Source organism: Paroedura picta, chromosome 6 (genome assembly GCF_049243985.1).
Source record: "Paroedura picta isolate Pp20150507F chromosome 6, Ppicta_v3.0, whole genome shotgun sequence".
Classification (NCBI taxonomy): domain Eukaryota; kingdom Metazoa; phylum Chordata; class Lepidosauria; order Squamata; family Gekkonidae; genus Paroedura; species Paroedura picta.
Genome location: NC_135374.1, coordinates 31,965,927 through 31,987,549, shown reverse-complemented (window position 1 = coordinate 31,987,549; position 21,623 = coordinate 31,965,927). Strand labels below are relative to the sequence as shown.

General features: G+C 42.1%; 2 protein-coding genes across 3 annotated transcripts in view; one reads left to right on the top strand and one right to left on the bottom strand.

Annotated features, from left to right (window-relative positions):
- Nucleotides 1-593, bottom strand: part of CFAP44 (cilia and flagella associated protein 44) — a 65,959-nt gene extending 65,366 nt beyond the window's left edge. For both annotated transcript variants that reach the window (XM_077341989.1, XM_077341990.1), the window contains exon 1: nucleotides 542-593. The gene's annotated coding sequence lies outside the window, so the exon portion shown is untranslated. The remainder of the gene's footprint in view (nucleotides 1-541) is intronic.
- ILDR1 (immunoglobulin like domain containing receptor 1) lies at nucleotides 102-20,104 on the top strand. The gene is made up of 8 exons (XM_077341995.1): nucleotides 102-555; nucleotides 5,375-5,545; nucleotides 6,519-6,668; nucleotides 7,168-7,287; nucleotides 7,955-8,101; nucleotides 9,292-9,396; nucleotides 12,215-13,044; nucleotides 14,448-20,104. The coding sequence occupies exons 1-8, from the start codon at nucleotides 492-494 to the stop codon at nucleotides 14,487-14,489; spliced, it is 1,629 nt and encodes a 542-aa protein (XP_077198110.1). The 5' UTR covers nucleotides 102-491; the 3' UTR covers nucleotides 14,490-20,104.
- The last annotated feature ends 1,519 nt before the right edge of the window (nucleotides 20,105-21,623 follow it).

Below are 21,623 nucleotides of genomic sequence, written 5' to 3'. Positions count from 1 at the left end.
GAAGTAAGAAAACCCTTCAAGGCGGAGGGAAAGTTGTGTTGGGAGTAGCGCGTGAGATGCTCGCTCAAGTGACCCGCCGCTCCTGTTGGGCTTCCCGGGAAAACCCTCCGGCTCCAGGGTCACTTTCCTCCCACCCTCCCCAAGAAGGGAGGGGCGCCCCCTCGGGCGGGAGGAAGAGCCGCAGGCAGCGAGCCGAGCCCGAGAGACCGGAGGAGGGGCTGGCCCGGGAGGCGGAGGCGCCGTGCACCTTGCGGGGAGTCGTTGCAGGGCGGCCGCCGCGGGAGGAAATGGGAAAGTGCCGCGGAAACGGGCGCCGCAGGAGCTCCAGCGGAGAGCCCGGGGTGGAAGGGGCCGCGAGCAGCGTCTAGGGGCTCATTTCCCGAAACAGAGAGCCAGCGGACCGCAGGCGCCTCCCCGGCGGGAGCCTTGGTCTACTCGGAGTAGCACCTGAGGCGGGGTGAGGCTCAAGAGAGAGGCTGGGAGGAGGCGCCATGGCCTGCAACTGGCAATGGGAACAACAGGTGCTGCTTCTCGGCCTTACCTGGCTCTCCACAGGTGAGTCGTGGGAGGAGTGGCTAAGGTGCGCTTTTTGTGGTGGTGGTTGCCTCACCGGGTACTGATAGTGTCCCCTCGCCGGAATTTTGCTCCACTTGTTGCTGCTTTTGTTGTTTCGCTCCACCTGTTGTTGTAGCTTCCTCATCAGGCTGGCAAATCCCTCCAGTATTTTCCCCCTCCCTTTTCTTTCTTTTCTTCACCCATATGGGGGAAGTTGTAAAATCGTTTCACTTTTATGATTTCTGCTGTATGTTGTGAAGATTTCAGGTTAGTAATCAAGTATGTGCTTATTATACTATTTATAAAAAATCTTGTGTGAACTTTCAGTAGTTTGCTGGTAAATATATTAAAAATGCAAATATGAATATTATTCAGCTTTCACTATCTTATCCTGCAGTGATATATTTTGCTCAAACATCCAAATAAAAGTTGTGATCTTGTTGAAGATTAATGTATCCTGTTGCAGTTATGTGTTTTTGGAAGAAAATCATACTGTGTTGAATTGAACTTGCTCCCTTGTAAACTTCTAAAATAGCCTTTCCATGTATGCCTTGAAATACTTTCTCCCTCTCTTTTTTTTTTGGCTTGTTTTTCTGAAATTCCAACCTGATGAGGAACTTGAAAAGCTTCCTATTGTGATAATTTGGTTGGACCTAATGTTGTTTTTGGAATTTTGCCATAGAATCAAGTTTCTGTTTACAAACTTTCCTCACTAAATGATTTCAGGATTATAGCCCTACTCCATTTGTGAAAGTTACCCAAGTCTACTACTTCCAATCAATTCACATTTTATATCAGGCAAAGTATCTTTTCTTTGTGTTGTAAACAAAATGTTAATAAGTATTTGAGTCAAGAGTTCACTTAAGATATAGGATTTGTACTCCAATATTTTCTGTAAGCAAAAAGTTCAGAAGACTGATCAAGTTAATCTTTGCTAAAAATGTTCTATAACCATTTAAAGAAGACTGCAGTTTTAACTCAATATAGTTGGTTAGAAGTAGAGTTGGTTCTTATATGCCGCTTTTCCCTACCCGAAGGAGGCTCAAAGCGGCTTACAGTCGCCTTCCCATTCCTCTCCCCACAACAGACACCTGTGGGGTGGGTGAGGCTGAGAGAGCGCTGATATCACTGCCCGGTCAGAACAGGTTTATGAGTGCCGTGGCGAGCCCGAGGTCACCCAGCTGGTTGCATGTGGGGGAGTGCAGAATCGAACCCGGCATGCCAGATTAGAAGTCCGCACTCCTAACCACTATACCAAACTGGCTCTCCTACACCAAATTGATTCCATTGGCATCATTTCAATAATAATTGTTTCTGACTCTATGACCATTTATGCACTGGAGGCTTCATGCCGGGCTGCAGGCTGGAGTTTTAGTTGGCCAGGTTGCCCCACCTCTTCCTGCACCCACAAGGGGGAGCATATGGCCTGGTGCCCCTCATCTGCCCCCGATATTGCTCCTGCACAGGAGCTGGGGCAGTGGAGTTCCCAGTGCGTAAACGGTTAATGTGATTTGCTTTCAAAGAATTAGTGGTTTTTATAGGCTTTCCGTTCATCCCTCCTACATAGTGTTAAACCAAAACCTGCCTGAATGTAGACAATGTGTCCAGATTGCTCCAAAATAGTTACAGGGTTTTAGGAGCTGTACAGAGGCAGTAATGTATCTTGTGCCACATTCTACCTTTTCTATGCAGTAGCTGCTTCCTGTGTTTCTGGTTAAAGTGTACACCAAAAGCAGTATGATTTCTCACAAACAGAGACTATACTTTCATACTGGAGGACATAGTTGCATCCAGGTAGGATGCCTGACAACTATCATTTGAAACAGCACTGACTGAGCCAGGTGGTCTGATTCAGCATGTTACAGCAAAGCATTTTGTGAACAAGACTGGGGATACCCAAGCCTATGTGCCCCAGCCATCTTCAACTCACAGTGAATAGAGATCAAACTAGACTTCTCTTTTTACAACATAGCATTTTGTTGCACTTGAACCGTTTGTGGCAGACCTTAGTCTACACTTTAGACATAACAAACCGTGACTTACTGTAAGAAATGCAAATAAACAAATAAATAAATAAATGCGATGAGGGGAGGTGAAAGTTGAGCTTAAGGATTCTTTAAGGTTTTTTGCATGGCAGCAAATCACAGATTGCTGTTATGTCGGGAGGTTTGCAGGTGTTTGTGTGGGTATGATTTAAATGCCCATTATCTGAGTAGCCCGATCTTGTCTGATCTTGGAAGTTAGGTAGGGTTGGTTGTGGCTAGTGTTTGGATGAAAGACCACCAAGGAAGTCCAGGGTCACTACACAGAGGGAGCCACCTCTGAAAATCTCTTGCCTTAAAAACTGTACAGGGTGACCATAAGATGTCTGTGAGTTGACAGCATTTTCCTCCACCACCACCACATGACGCAAGGATTTGTTGTTGATGAGTTCATTTGTGTATGGCCTTCTGTAGACAACTGTCTTTGTTCTTAGGTATATGAAGTAAGCTCATTGATGGCTAATAGACTGTCATGTGAACCTTTATTACATTTATTTGCTTTCTTCACTGAGATTCAAAGCAGGTCACACAATAGAAAACAAATTAATCAGACATTATAAGACCTAGTATGCAATCCGTTAGGAGGAGGATTGAAAAAGTTATAAAAACAATGCCAAATTAAAATGTATCAGATTTGAGATACCATAAACAAAGCAGAAAATGGAATTATAAAATCAGAAGGCAGTGCAGTAAAAGCAGGATAAAACTGAGACTGGTCTATCAAGGCCAGTGTTGACCGTGAGCAGTACTCTGGGATCTTGGGTAGGCACCTTTCACATCACTGGACTTTTTAACTGGTGAGGCCAGAGATTGAGTCAGGGAGAGGTTGAGCTATGTGAATGGAGAGCTAGGTAAATATTAGGAGTCAGCATTGTGTATATTATCAGTGACAGTGTCACTAAACCACTGATTTATAAATAAGATGTGCCAGCTAGTGAAATCATATGTATGAGAATATGCAGTCTATTAAATTCAAGTCATTAATATTTTAATGGCGTAAAGTTATGGCTGATTTATGATGACCTCCATAGGGTTCTCAAGGCAAAAGATGGTCAGAGATGGTTTGCCATTGTAGACTCTGCGTACTAACCCTTGGTTTCCTTGGAGGTTTCCCATCCAAAGGCTGACCATGGACAACCATGCTTAGCTTCTAAGATCTAACAAGATTGGTCTGCCGAGGGTCATCTGTCATCATAGAATGTTAAAATACTAATATTTAATAAAATATTAATATCCCAGAATCATGTTAATTGCTGTTGTACTCAGGGAGGGAGGGAGGGCTCTGTGAGGCCCTGAAAGGACGGCTTTTTGGCCCAGGACGGCTTTTTGGCCCAGGGGGGAGTGCAGGTGGGAACTCTGTGCCTCCCATACCGCAGCCCCACCAACCTCCATCCCTGGTGGCAGGCAGGGGCATACTGGTGCCAATAGCCTAGTTTGGTGGGGCTGGCCTGAGTACAGGAGCAATTAATATGATTCTGGTATTTTAATATTTTATTAAATATTACTATTTTAACATTCTATGAGCTATTCTTGCTTGCCCAGTGCAGCACATGTTTATATTATGTTATCTCAAGTGGTATGGCTATCTTTAGTGGTGGTAATACTGTTAACATTTTTTGTGTTATCTTGTTTATCCATGATAAGGAAATGCAGGAGAACAGTTGACATAATGTGTGCTTAAATCTATTTAAATGTGTCAGGCTATAATTGTTCTGGAGCTAAATTTAATGCATCTCATACTTACAATCTCCCCTTATGACCAATAAAGCAAAACAAAAATCACTAAAATGCAGGCTTGTCTAAATTTAGTTCCATATGGTGATCCATGTTAATTGTCACAGCAGAATAAAATAGGCATCCAGTGGCATTTTAAAGAATTTATTCAGCAGAAATTTATATGAGTCAGAATTTACTTCATCGGGAGTATCGGATTATAAATCAGACCAATTTATATGCACAAAGGAAATGGGTGGGGGTTATAAAGGGCTGGTTCAAAATGGGTTCCAGTCTAAACATCAGTTCACTCTCTGAATGACTGTGAGGCACACCCAATGGTTGTTAGGCAGGCAAAATGTAAAACCTAGCGTGGATTGAAATGGAGTAAGCAAATACAGGCGGAAGTTGTATGCCTCTGTAGCATCTAATCTCTGTTCATCTTATCTCATTTATTCTTGTGTTTTTATTGGAGTGCCACCCTGCTTTGAATGTATGAATCTGGGATATTTTGTGTGAGTAAAACTAATTATGCAGGCTGAATGGGCTCAATGTGAATATTCTTAGTTCTAGCAGGTATGGTTTCCAAACATAGGCTTGCTACAGCTCTGGCAGCCTGGAGAAGCTGCTTTTCCTGTTTTTTGAAATAATTACACTTTCTTATCACAATGTGAGGGAACACAAAACTGAGGCTTTTCCTAACCATTAGGACATCCTGGATGAGACCCGTCTCTGTGCATTCTTTCCCTTCCTTGTGTTTCCGACTTTGTGTTTCCAACTTTGGCATCACCTCTGCCTTCCAGCACCTTGCCAATCCAGAGATGTAAGACAGCATTCTGGTGATAAGCAAACTGAGTACCCAACAGCTGTAGGGTTTGCTTCCCTCACTGTCACACACATGGACCTTCAGGGGATATCCTGCAAAGTACCATTTATTGCTATGATATGAAGACTGTATATCCTTGCTGGGTTTGGAGACTGTTGACAAATATTTCTCAAAGGGTAGAATGTTATGCCACTTCAAAAATATGTTTAAAACTGATTTCTTGTGTTCTTCATTGCAGGCTGTTTCTCTCTTTTGGTGACTGTGCAGGATACCGAGCGTTATACAACTTTATTTGCTTCTGTGACTCTCAGGTGTGACTACAGCACGTCTGCCCAGCTACAGGATGTGGTAGTTACCTGGCGCTTTAAGTCCTTTTGCAAGGATCCCATCTTTGATTACTATTCTGTGGGTGAGTTGTAGCGAATAGTGCTGTTAAGAGAAACTTTTTTTTAAGTAGCAGGAGGAAGGGTGCACCCCAGGCAAGAGAGCTCTTTCATCTTCTTTCACCAGATCCAATACACACACACACATATATTCATACAGCATATATATTCATATACGTATTTGTATTTATAGTCTGCCCTTCTTTATCCAGTCATCCCAAGGTAGGTTACATCATATAAGCAATGAGTGAATGCTTTTAAAGACCAGGTGGGCATGCTATAGCTGTGAGAACCAAAAAGGTTAGGAAGAACAAAGTGTATAGGTCCAATGATTCTGTTAGTCAAGTTAAATCAAAATAATAAATAAAAACATTAAATATAGAGATACAAAAATCTGCATGTATTTATTACAAGTTAATTTAACAAAACAGATATTGGCCCTGGTGATAGCATTGGCCTTTCTCAGTGGTCAAACAAATGATATTACAGAATATCATTTACAGAACTGGAGGAAAGACAGCAATCATTTCTTATACATTGACCAAGTTGTAATGGTTTGACGATTATTGTCTGAGATCAAAAGCAAAGACATTAATCAGAGGCCTTGTTTCTTGATAGTTTGACATCATGGTCAGGTACACTTTCCCATGGTAATGGTTCAATTGTGTTGGCTTAAAACAAGATCCAATATAAGGTGTGATCAGTTCACTCAAAATTAGTTTAGGGAACCCCCCACTGTTATTGGACAGACACTTTAAAAGTTAATGCATGTTTAAAAGAGAAAAGCTGATACAATAGGGATAATTAGCATGTCAGCTCTATTTCTATGATTTCCTATTATTTCTCTCTTTTCCTCCTATATTAAGTTTTAAATTTTGCATCTGATGACATGAACTCTGAATCATTACATTTTTTACTGGGGTACATTTTGCTAATATTTAAGGTGCTATGGGTAGTAAATAAACCAGTATTCTTTGCACTTGGTTGTTGTTCTTGCAGCCTATCAAGCTGGCTTAGCTATTGGCCAGGATCCTTCCAATGACTGCAATGACAATCAACGGGAAGTGCGCATCGTAGCTCAGAGAAGAGGTCAGAATGAACCTATTCTGGGTGTTGATTACCGACAGCGGAAGATCACAATTCAAAACCGTGAGTTTTTGATAATACAAGTTTTTGATAATACAATTAATAATACAAGTTATTAAAGAAACGAGGGAACACAATTTTAATGACTGTCCAACATCTTTTGGGAAAAATCCCAATTTATGTTTTCACTGCTCTCAGGGCTAATGTTACCATCAAGAGTTCAAGCTATCTTGGGAAGAGACTGTGTTGAAGAGACTGTGCCATTATTACTAGCCATGATGATGGCTAAAGATAATCTCCATATCCCAAGGCAGTAAACACTGTAACATTAAGAAAAAGTTTTGCTGTTCATTCCTGCTTTGTTGGCCCAACATATATTTTCCTTAGGAGTGGGAGTACTGTTACTTTCAGTACTAGGGGAGAGAAAATCACTTCATGTTGCCTGTGCCTGTATCTTGTGGAGGTTAAGAATGGTGCAGTTCCAAAACGTCATTTCCAGACGGCTGCTTTTGCAGTTTAAGAACTTCTGGGGTGGTCATTATATTGTGTTCCTCCTTCATAGGTGCAGATCTTGTGATCAACGAGGTGATGTGGTGGGACAATGGAGTCTATTACTGTACAGTTGAGGCTCCAGGAGACACAAGTGGTGACCCAGATAAAGAAGTGAAGCTCATTGTTTTGCGTACGTAGCGACATTTTGTTTTCTTAGGGTAATTTTCTTTTCTGCTATCTTTAGAGATTAAAAAAGTAATCTACAGGAGAACATGATCTGAACCTCAGAAGTCTGTCCCACTGAATTCCGTAGGTTTTGCTTTCTGATGAGTAAGGTGAAGATTTGTAGCATTAGTTAGAGCCCAGCTAGGGATAATGACGTCCCTTTGTCTGCCACAGGGCTGCCACTGCCATTCTCAAGAGATTCAAAATTGCCTATAGAGCCCTATCTTGATTGGGCCTGTAGTGTGGGAGTCTGAGCTGCTGTTTGTTCAAAACAGACATGGTTTCCCCATTATTTTTTAACTTCCTATCAATAGCCTTGTGAGTGCAGAATTGAGCAGAAAGGCATATCACTAGCAATACCAACTGCATGTTCCATGGCACAAGGAAAGATCAGCCAGGCCCAAAATGGATGTGAATGCCTGTCCGTGTCAGTTGTTTTTTTTTCTGACATAATCAGTCTGGTCTTGCCTACCTCCCTGCTCCCTTGTTTGGTTTTTGACGATAAACCTGAAGGCAGGACTTGAGTCTATGTTTGATCTGGAGGAAGAAGCTTCTTGGGGATGGGGTGGGGAGAAACCTGATCTATAAATATGTAGCCAGCCTTGTTATGGTCTCTCTCTTCTTGCAATCAGATTGGCTGACTGTGATATTAATCATCCTGGGTGGCCTTCTTCTCCTACTACTGATTGCTGTGTGCTGGTGCCAGTGCTGCCCTCAGCATTGCTGTTGCCACGTCCGCTGTCCCTGCTGTCCAGACCGCTGCTGTTGTAATGAAGAAGGTAAAGTGCAAGCAGATTTCCTACTCCATGCATTGTTTCTCCCTCCTTCCAAAAACTGTACTCTGTCTCTGGGTTGCTTACAGACACACTTCAGTGACCAACAAGCTATCTCAACATTCCTCTGCTTCAGTGACATACAGGAGTTTTGAACTCACAAATACACATATCCAATTAATAAACTTAAATACTAAATGTAATGCTTCCTATATGCACAGATCTGGGATATATAAACATATAAACACAATATATAATCATGCTTTTTCTTGCTGTTCCCTATTTCCATTCCTTTCTTCCATGTAGCATTCTTCTATCAGCATACAGAGAAGTTCTGGCTTCCCCACAACAGATTGTGTGCAATTCAGACATGTTGAGGCAGAAACTAAAAATATAAACACTTGCCTGAGACCCATGGCTGTGATTGTCAAAATCCAGTAATTTGACTGGTGAAGGCACTGACAAACCACCCCGTATTGAGTCTGCCATGAAAACGCTAGAGGGTGTCACCCCAAGCGTCAGACATGTCCCGGTTGCTTGCACAGGGAATACATTTACTTTTTTTTTAGAATACTGTGGTTAGTGATGATGGCAAGTTCATAAAGTTGAACTCAAAGATTCTTACCCAGAGCTGTGAGTATTGTGCCATGTTTGTAGGAGGCTTGCTGCCTGGCTTTGCATCCATAGCTGTTGGCCCGGTAAGAGCACGGTAGGGCTTCCATTATGTCGTGAATGCTGCCGTGGAAGAGTCCAGGGCATCAGGAACCACGGGAAACATAATTCCTGGTGCCCTAGACATTGCAACAGCAGAATCTTGTGTGTAATGGAGGTCCTATGAGCAATATCTGTAATGTCTTCTTCTGGAGTGTACTCTTGTGCTTACATTGAATTAAAATCATTGGCATCAGTATTCTCAACTCAGACTGGCAACAGCTCTCTGGGATGTTGGGCAGAGATCTCACACCATCAACCATATGGTTCTTTTTAACTGGAGATGTCGGACTGAACCTGGGACCTTGAGCATACAAGGCAAAGGCTCTTCCACTGAGCCACAGTCCCTTCCCAAATCACAGCTAGAGGAATCTGGCCATCACTCTTACTTGCTCTTGCTATCTTGTAGAGATGACTCTACAAGATCCCAGACAAGGAGCCCTTGAATGCCAGGCAGATTTGAAATCTGTTGCTTTTTTCTTTAGTACTGGAACGACACCGCTTCATGAAACAGGCTCGGCAGCTTCTACCATGGATGAAGCATCACTCTCAGTCATCTTCGTATCAACTCAACCCACTCTTGCAGCGAGGTAGGGTCATTGTTGCCAGTCCAGAAGAAAGCAGATTGACCTATTGATATAGAATGTTGACCTATCAGTGCCAAAAGTTTGAGATTGGGCTCTATATCTCTTGGAGGTGGGAAAGGTTCTAAATCTCAGGAAGGGCTGTTTATATCCCATGAGTATGTAATTTTGCAGCTGGTGTAGATGTCAATGTTCATTTGTTTCTTGCCATCCCTTCAGAAAAAAAACAATGTTCTAGTTCTTATGACCATTCAGGTAAGCTTGAAAATAGACTGCCAGAGCCTTGTTAAACCAGAGAATCTGGAGTGGGATTGAGCAAGACTCCTAAGGACCCAGGGAACAGGATGCTGTAGCATTCTCATTGCTTCTCATCCATCTCCTATGTTATCAGTAGAAGCAGATTATAGTCCATTATGTATGCAAAATATATGCACGTATGCATAACTTTTTCCAGTTGTAGAATACTGATTTTGTTCTGTGGGGCGTTTTCACCAGGTGTGCCCCGATTATAGATAGGTACTTAAACATCACTGACATGTAAAGAACAGAAGTATTGTTATTCAGCCCCAAGGCTGCATCATGTATCAGTGAGCGAAGACAAGTGGAGGTTGTCTCTCTGTTGTCTCAGTAACCATTCCTCATATCAAAGCCAATGTGAAAATGTGTTCATCATATCCCCTTCTCACTGACTGGGCTCCAAGACCGTTTTCTTTGAACTTGGGACTAGACCTCTTAAATATGTTTAATCACTGCTGGGGGATTGAAAAAGTCATATTAAATATCCACAAATTAGAATTCATCTGTCACCTCCAGGTGTCTGCATATACTTAGCCTGTCTGTATCCCCATAAGCCCAGCATTAGAAACATTTTATTTGAATTAATTACATATAGATCTATTTTCCCTTAGGATATTACTGCCCTTAAATGCCAGTTTGGCAAGTATTTATTTAATGATGGTTTAAAAATAACTTCTTATGCAAGGCGTTCTCTAGGAACTTCCACTACCTAAACAGAAATGAAAGGACTAAGTGCAAAGGTGTGCATTTTTTGAGAATAGTGGACTGAATTTGAAATTTTTTAAAAATCTTTTTCCCCCTTTATTTTTGTTAAAAAATATTTAGAGGTAAATGATACAGAATACATTATTGCTTGGATGTCCTTTAAAAGCCTGTAGAAGTAGGAGGCTTTTGACACCTTAAGGATTAAATATGGCTATCTCTATAAGGGTAAAATGTGTGGTTTTTAAAGTAGAGCTTATTTTAAATATTAAAAGCAATTACTTACTGAAAATACATACATGCAACATTGATTTAATTACATCAGAATCTTGAATTTCTCCCTTCCATTTTCATTCTGTAAAGAGTGGGCGATATAAAAATCCAAATAAATAAATAAAATTCTATTATTAACCAGACAAATGGACAGTTCTCTAAGCAAATATTCTTGTAAATTCATTAACCCTCTAGCCTTGAACTTGTAGATTTCCCTAGAATTTTAACTTACTTAATTCCCTCAGAACTTGATAAGGGGCAAAATAGAATTTGTTCCTTGTACACTGCCAATATGTATGGATGAATTGCAGGTATTTTATGTGTGTTCCGATAGAAGAATGACAAGTTGTTCATCGTGGTAGGACAAGCAGACTGTTACCATGTTCTCAATCCTAGAAGGCCATAGAGAACAGAAAATTGAACATATTTTAATTTGAAATCAACAGTTTTTCAGCAGCTTTGCATTTTAGTACAGTTGAAATAATAGTGGTTTGATACTGGCTACAGCTCTTATCCTTCATTTTGTACATGGTCATACTGCTAATGTGTAGAAGTACTCAAACCAAGATAGAAGATCTGGTAGATTTTGAGAGACCCTATCTGCTTCATAAGAAGGAAACAAATTGGAGAGGGGAGCACTTCGTAGTTCGAGCCTCTGTCACAAAGGAAAGCCGTTGAAACTGGAAATCCCAGAAATAGGCGTATTTGTTTAAATCTGGGTTTGCTCCAATTGCGTGCAAAGCAGCTGTCTGCTTTAAAGAGCAAAGGGCTAACATGAGTGAGGACAGCTGAACCCATTTTCTCTAACGTGACATTCAGATGCCTTTTTCCAAGAGAAAATTACCTAGGGCAATGCACTACAGTAACCTAAGCAGTTCCAAAAGAGAGGATTCAGCATCTCAACTGCATGTCATTATTTAAATCAGAAAGACTTTTAACATGTGGCTGAGTCAGACCCAGATCTAATCAAATGGGACCACCACCATCATGTCTTGTTTCAGCCCCCATTTTAATAGTGCTTCCATTGTGCTCCTCACTACTGTATTAGGATTCAGCTGACCCTCACTGATGCTCACTTAAGAGACTAGGTGTTGTGTACTGGGCCCAGTATTATTGATAGAGAAGCAAGTACATGCAGCTGCAAAAAATGCTTCCTCCTACCTTTGTTTATCCTGGAAGAGAGTTCCATACCTTGACTCAGTCAATCTGGCCTTATGGAATCTATTCCATAGTAACCTCCATTGCACAGTTTATTGTATGTATTATCTTTTTCTGCTCTGTCTTCTACTTGTGTAGCCTATTTTCTGTATTGATTATGGTATATCATGTGTTGTTGGTTTTTCCTACATTGTCTTCCAATTCGATAATCCTAATCCTGCTGCATTATTCGTCAGAAATTTTATGCTGTCTGATCACACTGTTTTTGTATTTTTTAATGTTCCACAAGTCTCAGTGGGAAAATGTGGGCTATGAATGAATGGATGAATGAAGACAGACCTTGTACATTTTCACAGACTTTCTTGAATTAATTATGTCTTTCCATGTTCTCTAGATGTGTCTTTGCAGAGCAGTCGGCCAGCAGTGCCTTCCCTTGACCAAGTGCCCGTTAACAACAAAGTCTTGGATCTCCTTGAGTCAGAGATCAAGAACCTCAGCCTATCCCAGCCCCTGCTGCCTGCTCATCGTGTTGGGGGCAGTCAGAACCCCAGTATCCTGTCTTCTCTGGGCTCAGAGATTGTGGAACGCAGGGTTATCCACCTACCTCCCATTGTTGAGCGCATCCCATCGTCTCAGAGAACTCAAGCCTCACGTCCACAGCAGTCTGTACGGACTCCTAGGCCTCAGAGCTATGCAAGTGAAGAAGAGAGGGATCAGAGGAGATGGAGGCGTCGTTCTTTGGATAATGTTTCACAGTACAGCTATGATCAGGAGTCTTGGGATAGACAGCGAGATGATAGAAGTGAACACCGAAGAAATGGGAGCCATCACGATAGACCCCAGAATTCCAGGCCAAATACGTCATCCTTATTGTATGGTAGAAGCAATCTTGATACCTATCCTGCAGATGCCAGAAGGGAGTACTCTGGCCGGCAGTACCCTGATCGAAAATATGAGCGTTCAGGGAGACGGGCCTATCAGCACCTCAGCAGGAGGGACAGTGACTCTGATCACCGGGGCCACCGGCATCGCAGCTACTCTCCGCCCTCCCGTTGGGATTCCTGGAGCTCAGTTGATAATTACGAGCGTTTCCAGGATAATAGCAGGAGGCATCGTCAGCACCGTTCTCCAGACTGGCCAGAAGACAAACCCCCTAGTTATCGTTCAGTAGAAATCGCTCCATCCAGAAGCAGCAAATCCAGATACCTTACAGAACAACAATCGGTAAATAAGCCTCCCTTGCGATAAACAGAGCTCCATTGGTGAGGGTTGGTAGCTTGCTCCATCTGTGGAAGGCTGCAGCCAGGTGTGATGTGGGAAAGGAAGCTTGTGGGCATGTGAACATGCTGTTGGCTCTTTCTTTCATGTCTGCCTGTAGTGTCCTGGTAAATCCAAAAATGTTCATGTCATCTTCAAGACACTGTTTTTGAGCTAGAAGACATGGAAGTAACAATAGCAACCAGGCATACAAGCAGAAGACAGACAAGTAATGTTTAAAATATAGTAGACTGGCCTCCCTTACTTTTGTGTACGGCTCCCAGAGCTACTGCTTTTACAGGATAACTGTACTTTCATTAAGCCCCCTTCCCGTTTGTGCACTGGGAGCAACAATTGCTTTATTGGTGCATGTTAATAGGTGTCAATCTACAAAGAGCACTGACAAACTTCACAGGGCTGTGAGCTGCCTGTCTAGATTACGTTTGACTTGAGTAATGGGCTTAGAAACACAGATAATCTGAAGATAGTGATTAGCATTCCTCACTCAGATATTGGTTAGTCTAGAGTAGTGTTCCCCAACAACCGGTCTGCGGCCCGGTAGCAGTCTGTGGAGGCCTCGGTACCGGGCCACGGCAGGGTGGGGGGAGAGGGGCACGTGCACTGGGGCACCAGCAGACACGCCTCCCACCCCCCCTGTGGCATGTGCTCGCTGTGCCGGGAGCGATCGGGCGCCTCCCGGCACAGCGAGTGCCACGCTGCGGGGGTGGGGAGGCGCGGGCACCGGGACCCGCAAACGCACAGGCGTGGCACCTCCCCCCCGCACCGCGGTGCTTGCTGCGCCGGGAGGTGGCCAATCGCTCCCGGCGCAGCGAGCGTCACGCCACGAGGAGGAGGGAGGCATGTCTGCTGGTTTGCAGGCGCCAGTGCGCCGGCACCCACACCTCCCTCTCCCCCCCAGTTCCCAGCCCAAAAAAGGTTGGGGGCCACTGGTCTAGAGTGTCAGACAAGGGTCTAGAACAGGGGTAGTCCACCTGTGGTCCTCCAGATATTCATGAACTACAATTCCCATGAGCCCCTGCCAGCAAACGCTGGTCTAGAAGACCCAGGTTTGAATCCCTGGTCTGCCATGGAAGCTTTCTGCATGATCTTGGGCCACTCATATGCAATCAGCCTAGTCCTACCTAAAATTGTGGCCAGGCTAATATATGTATTTCATTTTGGGTCCCCATTGAAGAGAAAGATGGAGTACACCCAAATAACCAGGCCTTGGCTGAATTATAACCCAGTGTCAGTTTTAATCAAGTAAAAGTATTAGTTACATTCATCCCTACATCTTAATGGCAAGGTCTATGAACAACCTGCTGCAACTCTCTGCCATGTCTTAATTGCACTTTCCTTTTCTTCTGTAGGAAAAAGGCAGCTCTCGCAGTGGTAAGAGTATTGTCATTTAGCCTCCTTGCCTCACCACTGCATCAAATGGAGTAGTTTCATTTCTTTGAACATGTGTCATGGCTTTTAACCGTCCAGTGGAAGACACTGTCAAGGGATCTGTGCCTTCTCATCGCTTTCAGTCTCTCTCTCTTCTGGGAAGCTTTGATTTCCACAAAGTTCAAAGCAGTGGTCCATGAAAACATGATTCCATCATGCATCCTGTTGCCTTGAAGTGGAACTCCTGTCTAAGAATCTGTTTTGTCTTCCCTCCTAAGGATCAGGAAAGAGTCAGCTTTTTCCAAATAGGCTGCCAGAGCAAAACTCTTCTCACTGGAACTGCAATATCACAGACAACATCAAGTGGTATGACGTGCGAATGCTGCGTGGTAATAGGGCATGGTGACAGGATCCGACAGTGAGCTGACACAACTTTTACCTAGGTTGGGCGAAGCAATTCCAACCCTACAATCTCAGGCAGACATCATCGGAAGGAAAACTGTATTTTAATTCCTCAAAGTAAATGCGGTTAAGATCATAATTAAATTTAGTTGTCTTATGCCCGTTCTTGGGATGGGGAAATAATATAATAGCTAGGCTTTTCCTTCCATTAATTTTACTTTTGAATCATGTACAATATTGAATTACTTTGTGCAAAATAAGCATGGGGAGGGGATTCTACCGCTATCCTTCCCTCTCTCTTGAGCATTGATTAAAGCCTTCCGACAACCAACAGAGACTCACTCAAATTGAAGTGGCTCTTCCTCCAATGGAATATGTGCCTTTTGTGCTCTCCGCACAAGGAGTTTATAGTGACTCCTGTGTTAAAGAGAGAAGTGGAGGCATGCTCGCTATATACACTCACCGCACCTCCAGGACATTTGGCTTGGCTTCCCGCTCAGCGTACTGCTATAACAAGTAAGAGAACAAGACAAGTCTGCCACTGTTCAGTCCTTGGCAGAGCTACTTTCCATTAGTGACCTAAGGTATCACTTCTAACTGTGAGTGGTGAATTGTCTTTGCTGAATGCATTTTCTCATACAGTAATCTGAATGCAATCTCTCTCCTTAAATTCCATTGATTGACCCTTAATTGCCCAGGATTACAGGCAGTGTAGTTTACAAGAAACTAAGCAAACCTGGATTCACTTACTGCAGTCAGTAAGAACTTTGATGCCATTTATGCATCAAAGGGGAAGGATATTTTCTGAAGAAATGCATCTTTTTAACATCTTGGTGCTCTTAAGTGCCTCTGCATTTCCAGCAGTAATAAACAGACATTAGGGGGTAATTTCCCAGCTTCTGGCATCCCAGTCTCTGCAGTTGCTTTTTTCTTGTTGCTGTTATGGGACTCACCTTGATGCAAAGCATTGCACTGTTCTCCCTTACACACACCCTGTGAACTAACATTCTTTGCTTGGAAGTCATTTCATGTGTAAGAACAAAAGAAGAGAGGTACTGCTGGTTATTTATATTGAGAAACTGTTTTGATGTAACACCTTTATTCAAAACTGAATGTTATATGGTCTCACCTAACAGAAAGCACTTTTTCTCAAGCAAGGACATACACTTGTTAATACTGTGAATTTTCCACTGAAGTGGTGAACCTCATGCTTTATCCCACTCTTTTCTTGAGAGACCCCCAACTCTGTGACTCAGCTTTTGGGGTGACTTAAGGGGTGGGCTGCAAAAGACTAGGGGAAGTTCAAACATTCCATTTGTGATCTTTGGAGCAAGTGAGAAGGAGCATTACATTGAAGGGTAAAGACCCTCCTTTCAGCAACTAGGAGCCCCAACTAGAACCTCCTGAAACAGTGTTGTCTAATGTGTATGACATTTTTCTATCTAGCATTTAGATCTTTTCAGGAATGAGAACTGAAATTCTTGGGCCTCCTGTATATTGGATATTACATGTTGAATTCCATGTTGGAAGTCACTTTCTAATATTAATTATGATGCACTTGCAGATCACAGATTTCTTTTTTTATACCAGATGTGATTAATTTGTCATTTCAGATTTGTCCCTTGACAAATGACACCCAGCTCGATCCACTAATGAGCAGCTAACTAAATACACACCCAAATACATTGGCCAGGCATCTGGATGTTGTGACAGAATGGCTTAAACAGAGCCATCTGTGGCTGTCCCAAGATGTCCTTTGACTAGGGAAGAAAGGGCTGGAAGAGGAAGTGTATTCCCCCCCCCCTTGATGGAGTGCAGCTGACAACTTTGCACTCCGTCATCAATCTGGGAGAGATTTTTGATGCCTCCCTAAGAATGGCGGCTCAGATCATAACGATAACACACTAGGCATTCTTTCACTTTCACCAGGCAAAACTTCTAGTACCCTATCTGTTCCTGGGAAATTTAGTCATAGTCATCCATGCAATGGTCACTTCCAGTCTAGACAACTGTAACTCGCTCTTCAGAGGTCTACCCTTAGCCTTGATCCAGAAACTACAGCTGGTACAGTATACAGCTGTTCAAGCTCTAACTAGGACATTGTGGAAGATCCGTATACAACCTACCCTCTAGCAGCTGTATTGATTGCCGGTGAATCTCAAGTCAAGTTTAAGGTTCTGGTTCTAATCTTCAAAGCCATTTGCAGTCAGGGCCCTGCATATCTAAGGGACTATCTCTCCCCTTATGCCCCCAGAAGAACTTTAAGATATTCTAATACCAATATGTTGGTAGTCCTCAGCCCAAAGGAAATGCATCTGGCCTCAAGCAGAGCAAGGGCCTTTTTGGTTGTTGCCCCAGCTTATTGGGATGAGCTGCCAGTTCAGACCTGGAGCACTGATGGGATTACCTAAATTCTTCAGGGCTTGTAAAATGGCGCTCTTCCACCAGGCCTTCAGTTGAGACCGGAACAAGCTAACATAGTCAATAAAACCTGCGGCCCTCCCTCCATGAAATTAGAAATTAGAATCTGAATAATATCACATCACATACTATCCATAAAGTGGTGTAGGCAGATTAATAAATCAATGAACGAGAACAATGGAGCACCATAGGGTATTAGTAATGTTTTAACTCTTATCTGCGATTTATGATGTACATGCAACGTGTGAACCCCCCCAAGCTCTGCGGGGAGGGGCAGTATATAAGACCATTTGTGATCTTTGGTGCAAGTGAGCAGGAGCATTACATTGGGCTAGATGACCTGTAGGACCCCTTCCAACTCTGTGATTCTAAATAGTTTAGTAACACAAGACAGTTTACTGGTTTAGCAGCATTGGTTATGGGACCAGTGTTTGGTGTTTATAGAACTTGTTCAGGCAGAATGACTAACTTTCAGCCAAACTGGAGTTTACATAAAAACAAGCAAGGTGATAAATGTCTGAGCCAAACTACAAATGCTGGTTGTCATATATTTATCCTGTGGTACCAATACCAGTTTAGAAGCATTTGCAGTTCATTAGAAATTGCCACAAGGCCCTGATAAAAATTGGAAGCATGCCAGACCCAGGAACTCTTCTTTCCCCCTGCCCCTCTCTCCGGTGCCAAAACAGTCATTTGGGGGGGGTATTTCTTTACCTAAAAAGGCACCAGGTGGTGGGGAGGGGGATAAAAGATCCTAAGGCTGTTATATGCCTGATCTGGATCAGCCGGATAATGGATCCGAGACCAGTGTGCAGAAAGAATTGAGTGGAAGGGTTGAATTCCTGAATAAATACATTGTTAATTTTTAACACAGACCTTTGGGACATCTTTTTTTGGAAATACCACTTGCAAAATCCAAAGTATCAGATTCTGCAAGAGACTGGAAGTTTGTATTTGATAAACTGTTCAGCTGCAAACTTGCACTGTGTTCTTAGTGGAATAATTTCCTCTAAGGGCATGTTTGTTTGCATGCTGTTTCATGTTTCAGAACTTTAGCATACAAAAGCAGCACTTTAGAGATTGGAAGTATCTTGTCTGATGGGATCTCCATTCTAACATCATGTGCTCTTTTGGTCCTGCATTTGTCTTACTATCCACAGCCATTTTGGCAGGACAAGATATCAGTATGGTGAAGCTTGCTCCAGTATGGTGAAGCTTACTCAAGAACTGGATGTCCTGTTGTGTTCCATATATGCGTTCCATATTGTGTTCACGTCAATGTCTTTTCTGTTTACAAGGCCATGGAGAAAGAATAGTCTCTCTTTGTTAAATGTCTGTCAGTACACTGCAAGACTTGGAACATGCACATTTATCGAGATAATAACTCATCACTGAATTACTCAATACCTGACTCTGTTGGAAAGAGTCAGCCTGTATCCAACCATTCTGCAAAGCAAAGTGTGATTCCTTTCTCCAGTGACTCTTTCAATGGGGAAAAGCTCCTTAGACTGAAAGAACTCCAGGATGCTACCTATTGAGTTTAATGTGCTCTCAAACACTTTCATGTGCATCTCTGGTGCCTCTGGCTGATTCAGTTGGGGGTGCAACCAGATGACTAGCAGTCATGTTCCCCTAGAGATCTTGTAGTGGGAATAATATTGGGGTCCAGTATCTAGGAAATGATTTTGCAATAATCACTAGTGATTCATAGGTGGCATAACTAGGGAAGAACAGCCAGTTCCAGCAATATCTTTCCACATGGTTATGCCAAGTATTACAACTTGAGATATATACTCAAGGCTAATGTGTATTTGAATTTGACTGGCTCAGGTAGCCTAAACCTGATCAAAGTATTCTCATTTCATAAGCTTTGCAAGTGATGTTTCCAGAGGCATTTACTGAATACTCTAGGTAAAATAGCTTAATAACTGAACATGATCAAGAATACTTAATGAACATGTGGACTGGCTCTTACTGTAAAATGTTGTTGCATCACAATTGATTAAGAACTAAGGGTTTGTATCTTATGAAGGAATTCTACACAGAAGGGAGATGATTATTGTTGATGTCTCCTTCCTGCTAAATTGCCCGTCATGCTATTCAGCGAAGAGCACCTTTCCCCTGCAGGAACAGAATTTCAGAGACTATATTGGGCTGCAGCAGGAAAAAAAGCAGCTGGAAAGCTCTGCTTTGTGGACAGAAAGCTCCAGTGGATCCAAGGCTTGGTTCACGCTTACTCTTCGTATGGCAACTTGAACACATAAATGGACTGGAAAGGCATTGAATTTGATAACTGAATGATATAACATCTCAGGCAGAACTCATATTATTCACATATTCAAGTCATAACTTTCTTTTGCTGTCCTTCTCATATGTAATTTTCAACTAGTTTCCAAACTTGTTTCATCATAAAATATTCCCCCCCCTTTTTATTTACTGAATGACAAACCAAATGAAGAATGCCTATATCCCTTATTTGTAAATATGGATGGCAGACCTATGAAGACTTTTTAAATGTTTTTATCAGTTATAATAAATGCTACTTTGGTGGCCCTGATAAGGACAGGAAAGCAGGGTATAAATTTTGTAAATATAATAAATGAATATGTGCTGGCATTGCCAGTATTGGTGCCATAGAGTGTAAAAAATATCTGTTCAGGTTGTTTAAATCTCAGCATTGATACTTTATATCTCATTTCCAGATTCTATTATTTTATGAAATGTGGCTAAATCTTCGCCGTGCAAATTTTAATGTGAAGAATATTGCTAGAGACTGTCAAAGGGCATACAATTAAAAATTGAGAATACCCAGTCATATTTTTGTATCTATGTCTTATTTGTTATTTCTGTGTGTGTTTGATCAAATCTAGCCTGGTTTCTGGAGCAACAGGAGCTGCTTTTCCTATGACTCTTCAGAGGCAGTCTACTTCTGTATATCTGTAATGCTGGTTTGGTAATCTTGATGATAATTGTGACAGAGATCACTAAAGGCAAGTCTCAAAATGCTGGGATATGAAACCATATCTTTCCTGAAGCTGAGAGCTTGAGTGACAGGCTGCTCCAAACACTGATTGGTCAGCAACAGTTGTGAGAAAAGTGAGAAATGTATTCTGAGGAAAAGCTAACAGAAGTCTGCCTCCAGAGATCTTTCTGTACATTAGCTGTAAAACATCTAGTCAGAGGATATTTTAGTTAGAGAACATAGTCTGGACTAATGTGTCTGGATTCAGCATAAGCTGAAAGCAGTTCTACACAGTCAGGATAACTGGGAATTATCTTTAGCAGAGTGATTTGGGTAGCAGTTTGAAACTTCCAAATCAGGCTGAAGGAAAGAGGAGAAATCTTCCAGAGCCATATGGAAGGGTGGTGTAAAAGTCTAAAAAATAAAAATAGAGAAGAGGAATCCCCACCCGGTTAAAAGGGGGAATTAGCTATGAGGATTTCTCTGGACTGGTGTGAGATAGTCATGCTTTGAATGCTTCTGGAATTAGACTGGTGTTTCTAAGGAAGGGTGATTTGGGTACTAACGGGGTACCAGTCTTCAAAGAGAATTCATTTCTAAACACAGAATCAAACACCTCTCAGTGTGAAGAACTCAGAAAATAAGACAAAGCTGCTATGCCTCTCAGAAGCCTGAGTTTACTTATAACTGTACAAAAACTTATTTTTATATCAAAGTTTTAATGCCTCATTAAATCTAATCTGTATATATTAAAATCATAGACTTTGTTGGATTTTTAACATTGTCTCAAGTGCCAATCTGAAAGGGTTTTTAGTTAAGAGGGCTCCTACACTGTCTTTTCTTCCAGGGTTAAGCTAAAAGCCTTATTATCTGTCAGTGACAGGATGGGACAACAAAGAAATCACACTACTTGGGCAGCTCAGTGTGCATAAGTGTGCAAGGAGGATTATTGTAATGGTGGCTTTAAATAATTTTAAAACCTCAATTATGTAATCTTGATTTGATGTTTAACTTGTGTTGTATGTGTAATTTTTTTTACATTCTAAATCTGACATGATCTACTCAGAGCCTGCCAGGGAAAGGTGAAATACAAAAATAAAATAATTATAATTATAGAAGACTTGACATTGACTTTCTCTTCCTGTCAAATGACAGGCCCTTTTTGTCATTTTTAATTAGCCTCATATAACAAAGCATGCTTCTTGAATTGTAGCAAAAAATACTGATATGCTTAAAAACTGAGTCATAGGAGAAGATAATGTGCAGATTTCTTCAGCATACAGCAGAGATAGACTACGTTTCTGGGTCTAGATTGATTCCTTAGGAGTTTACACGAAACCACACTAAGCAAATAGCGATTACCAAGCCATGT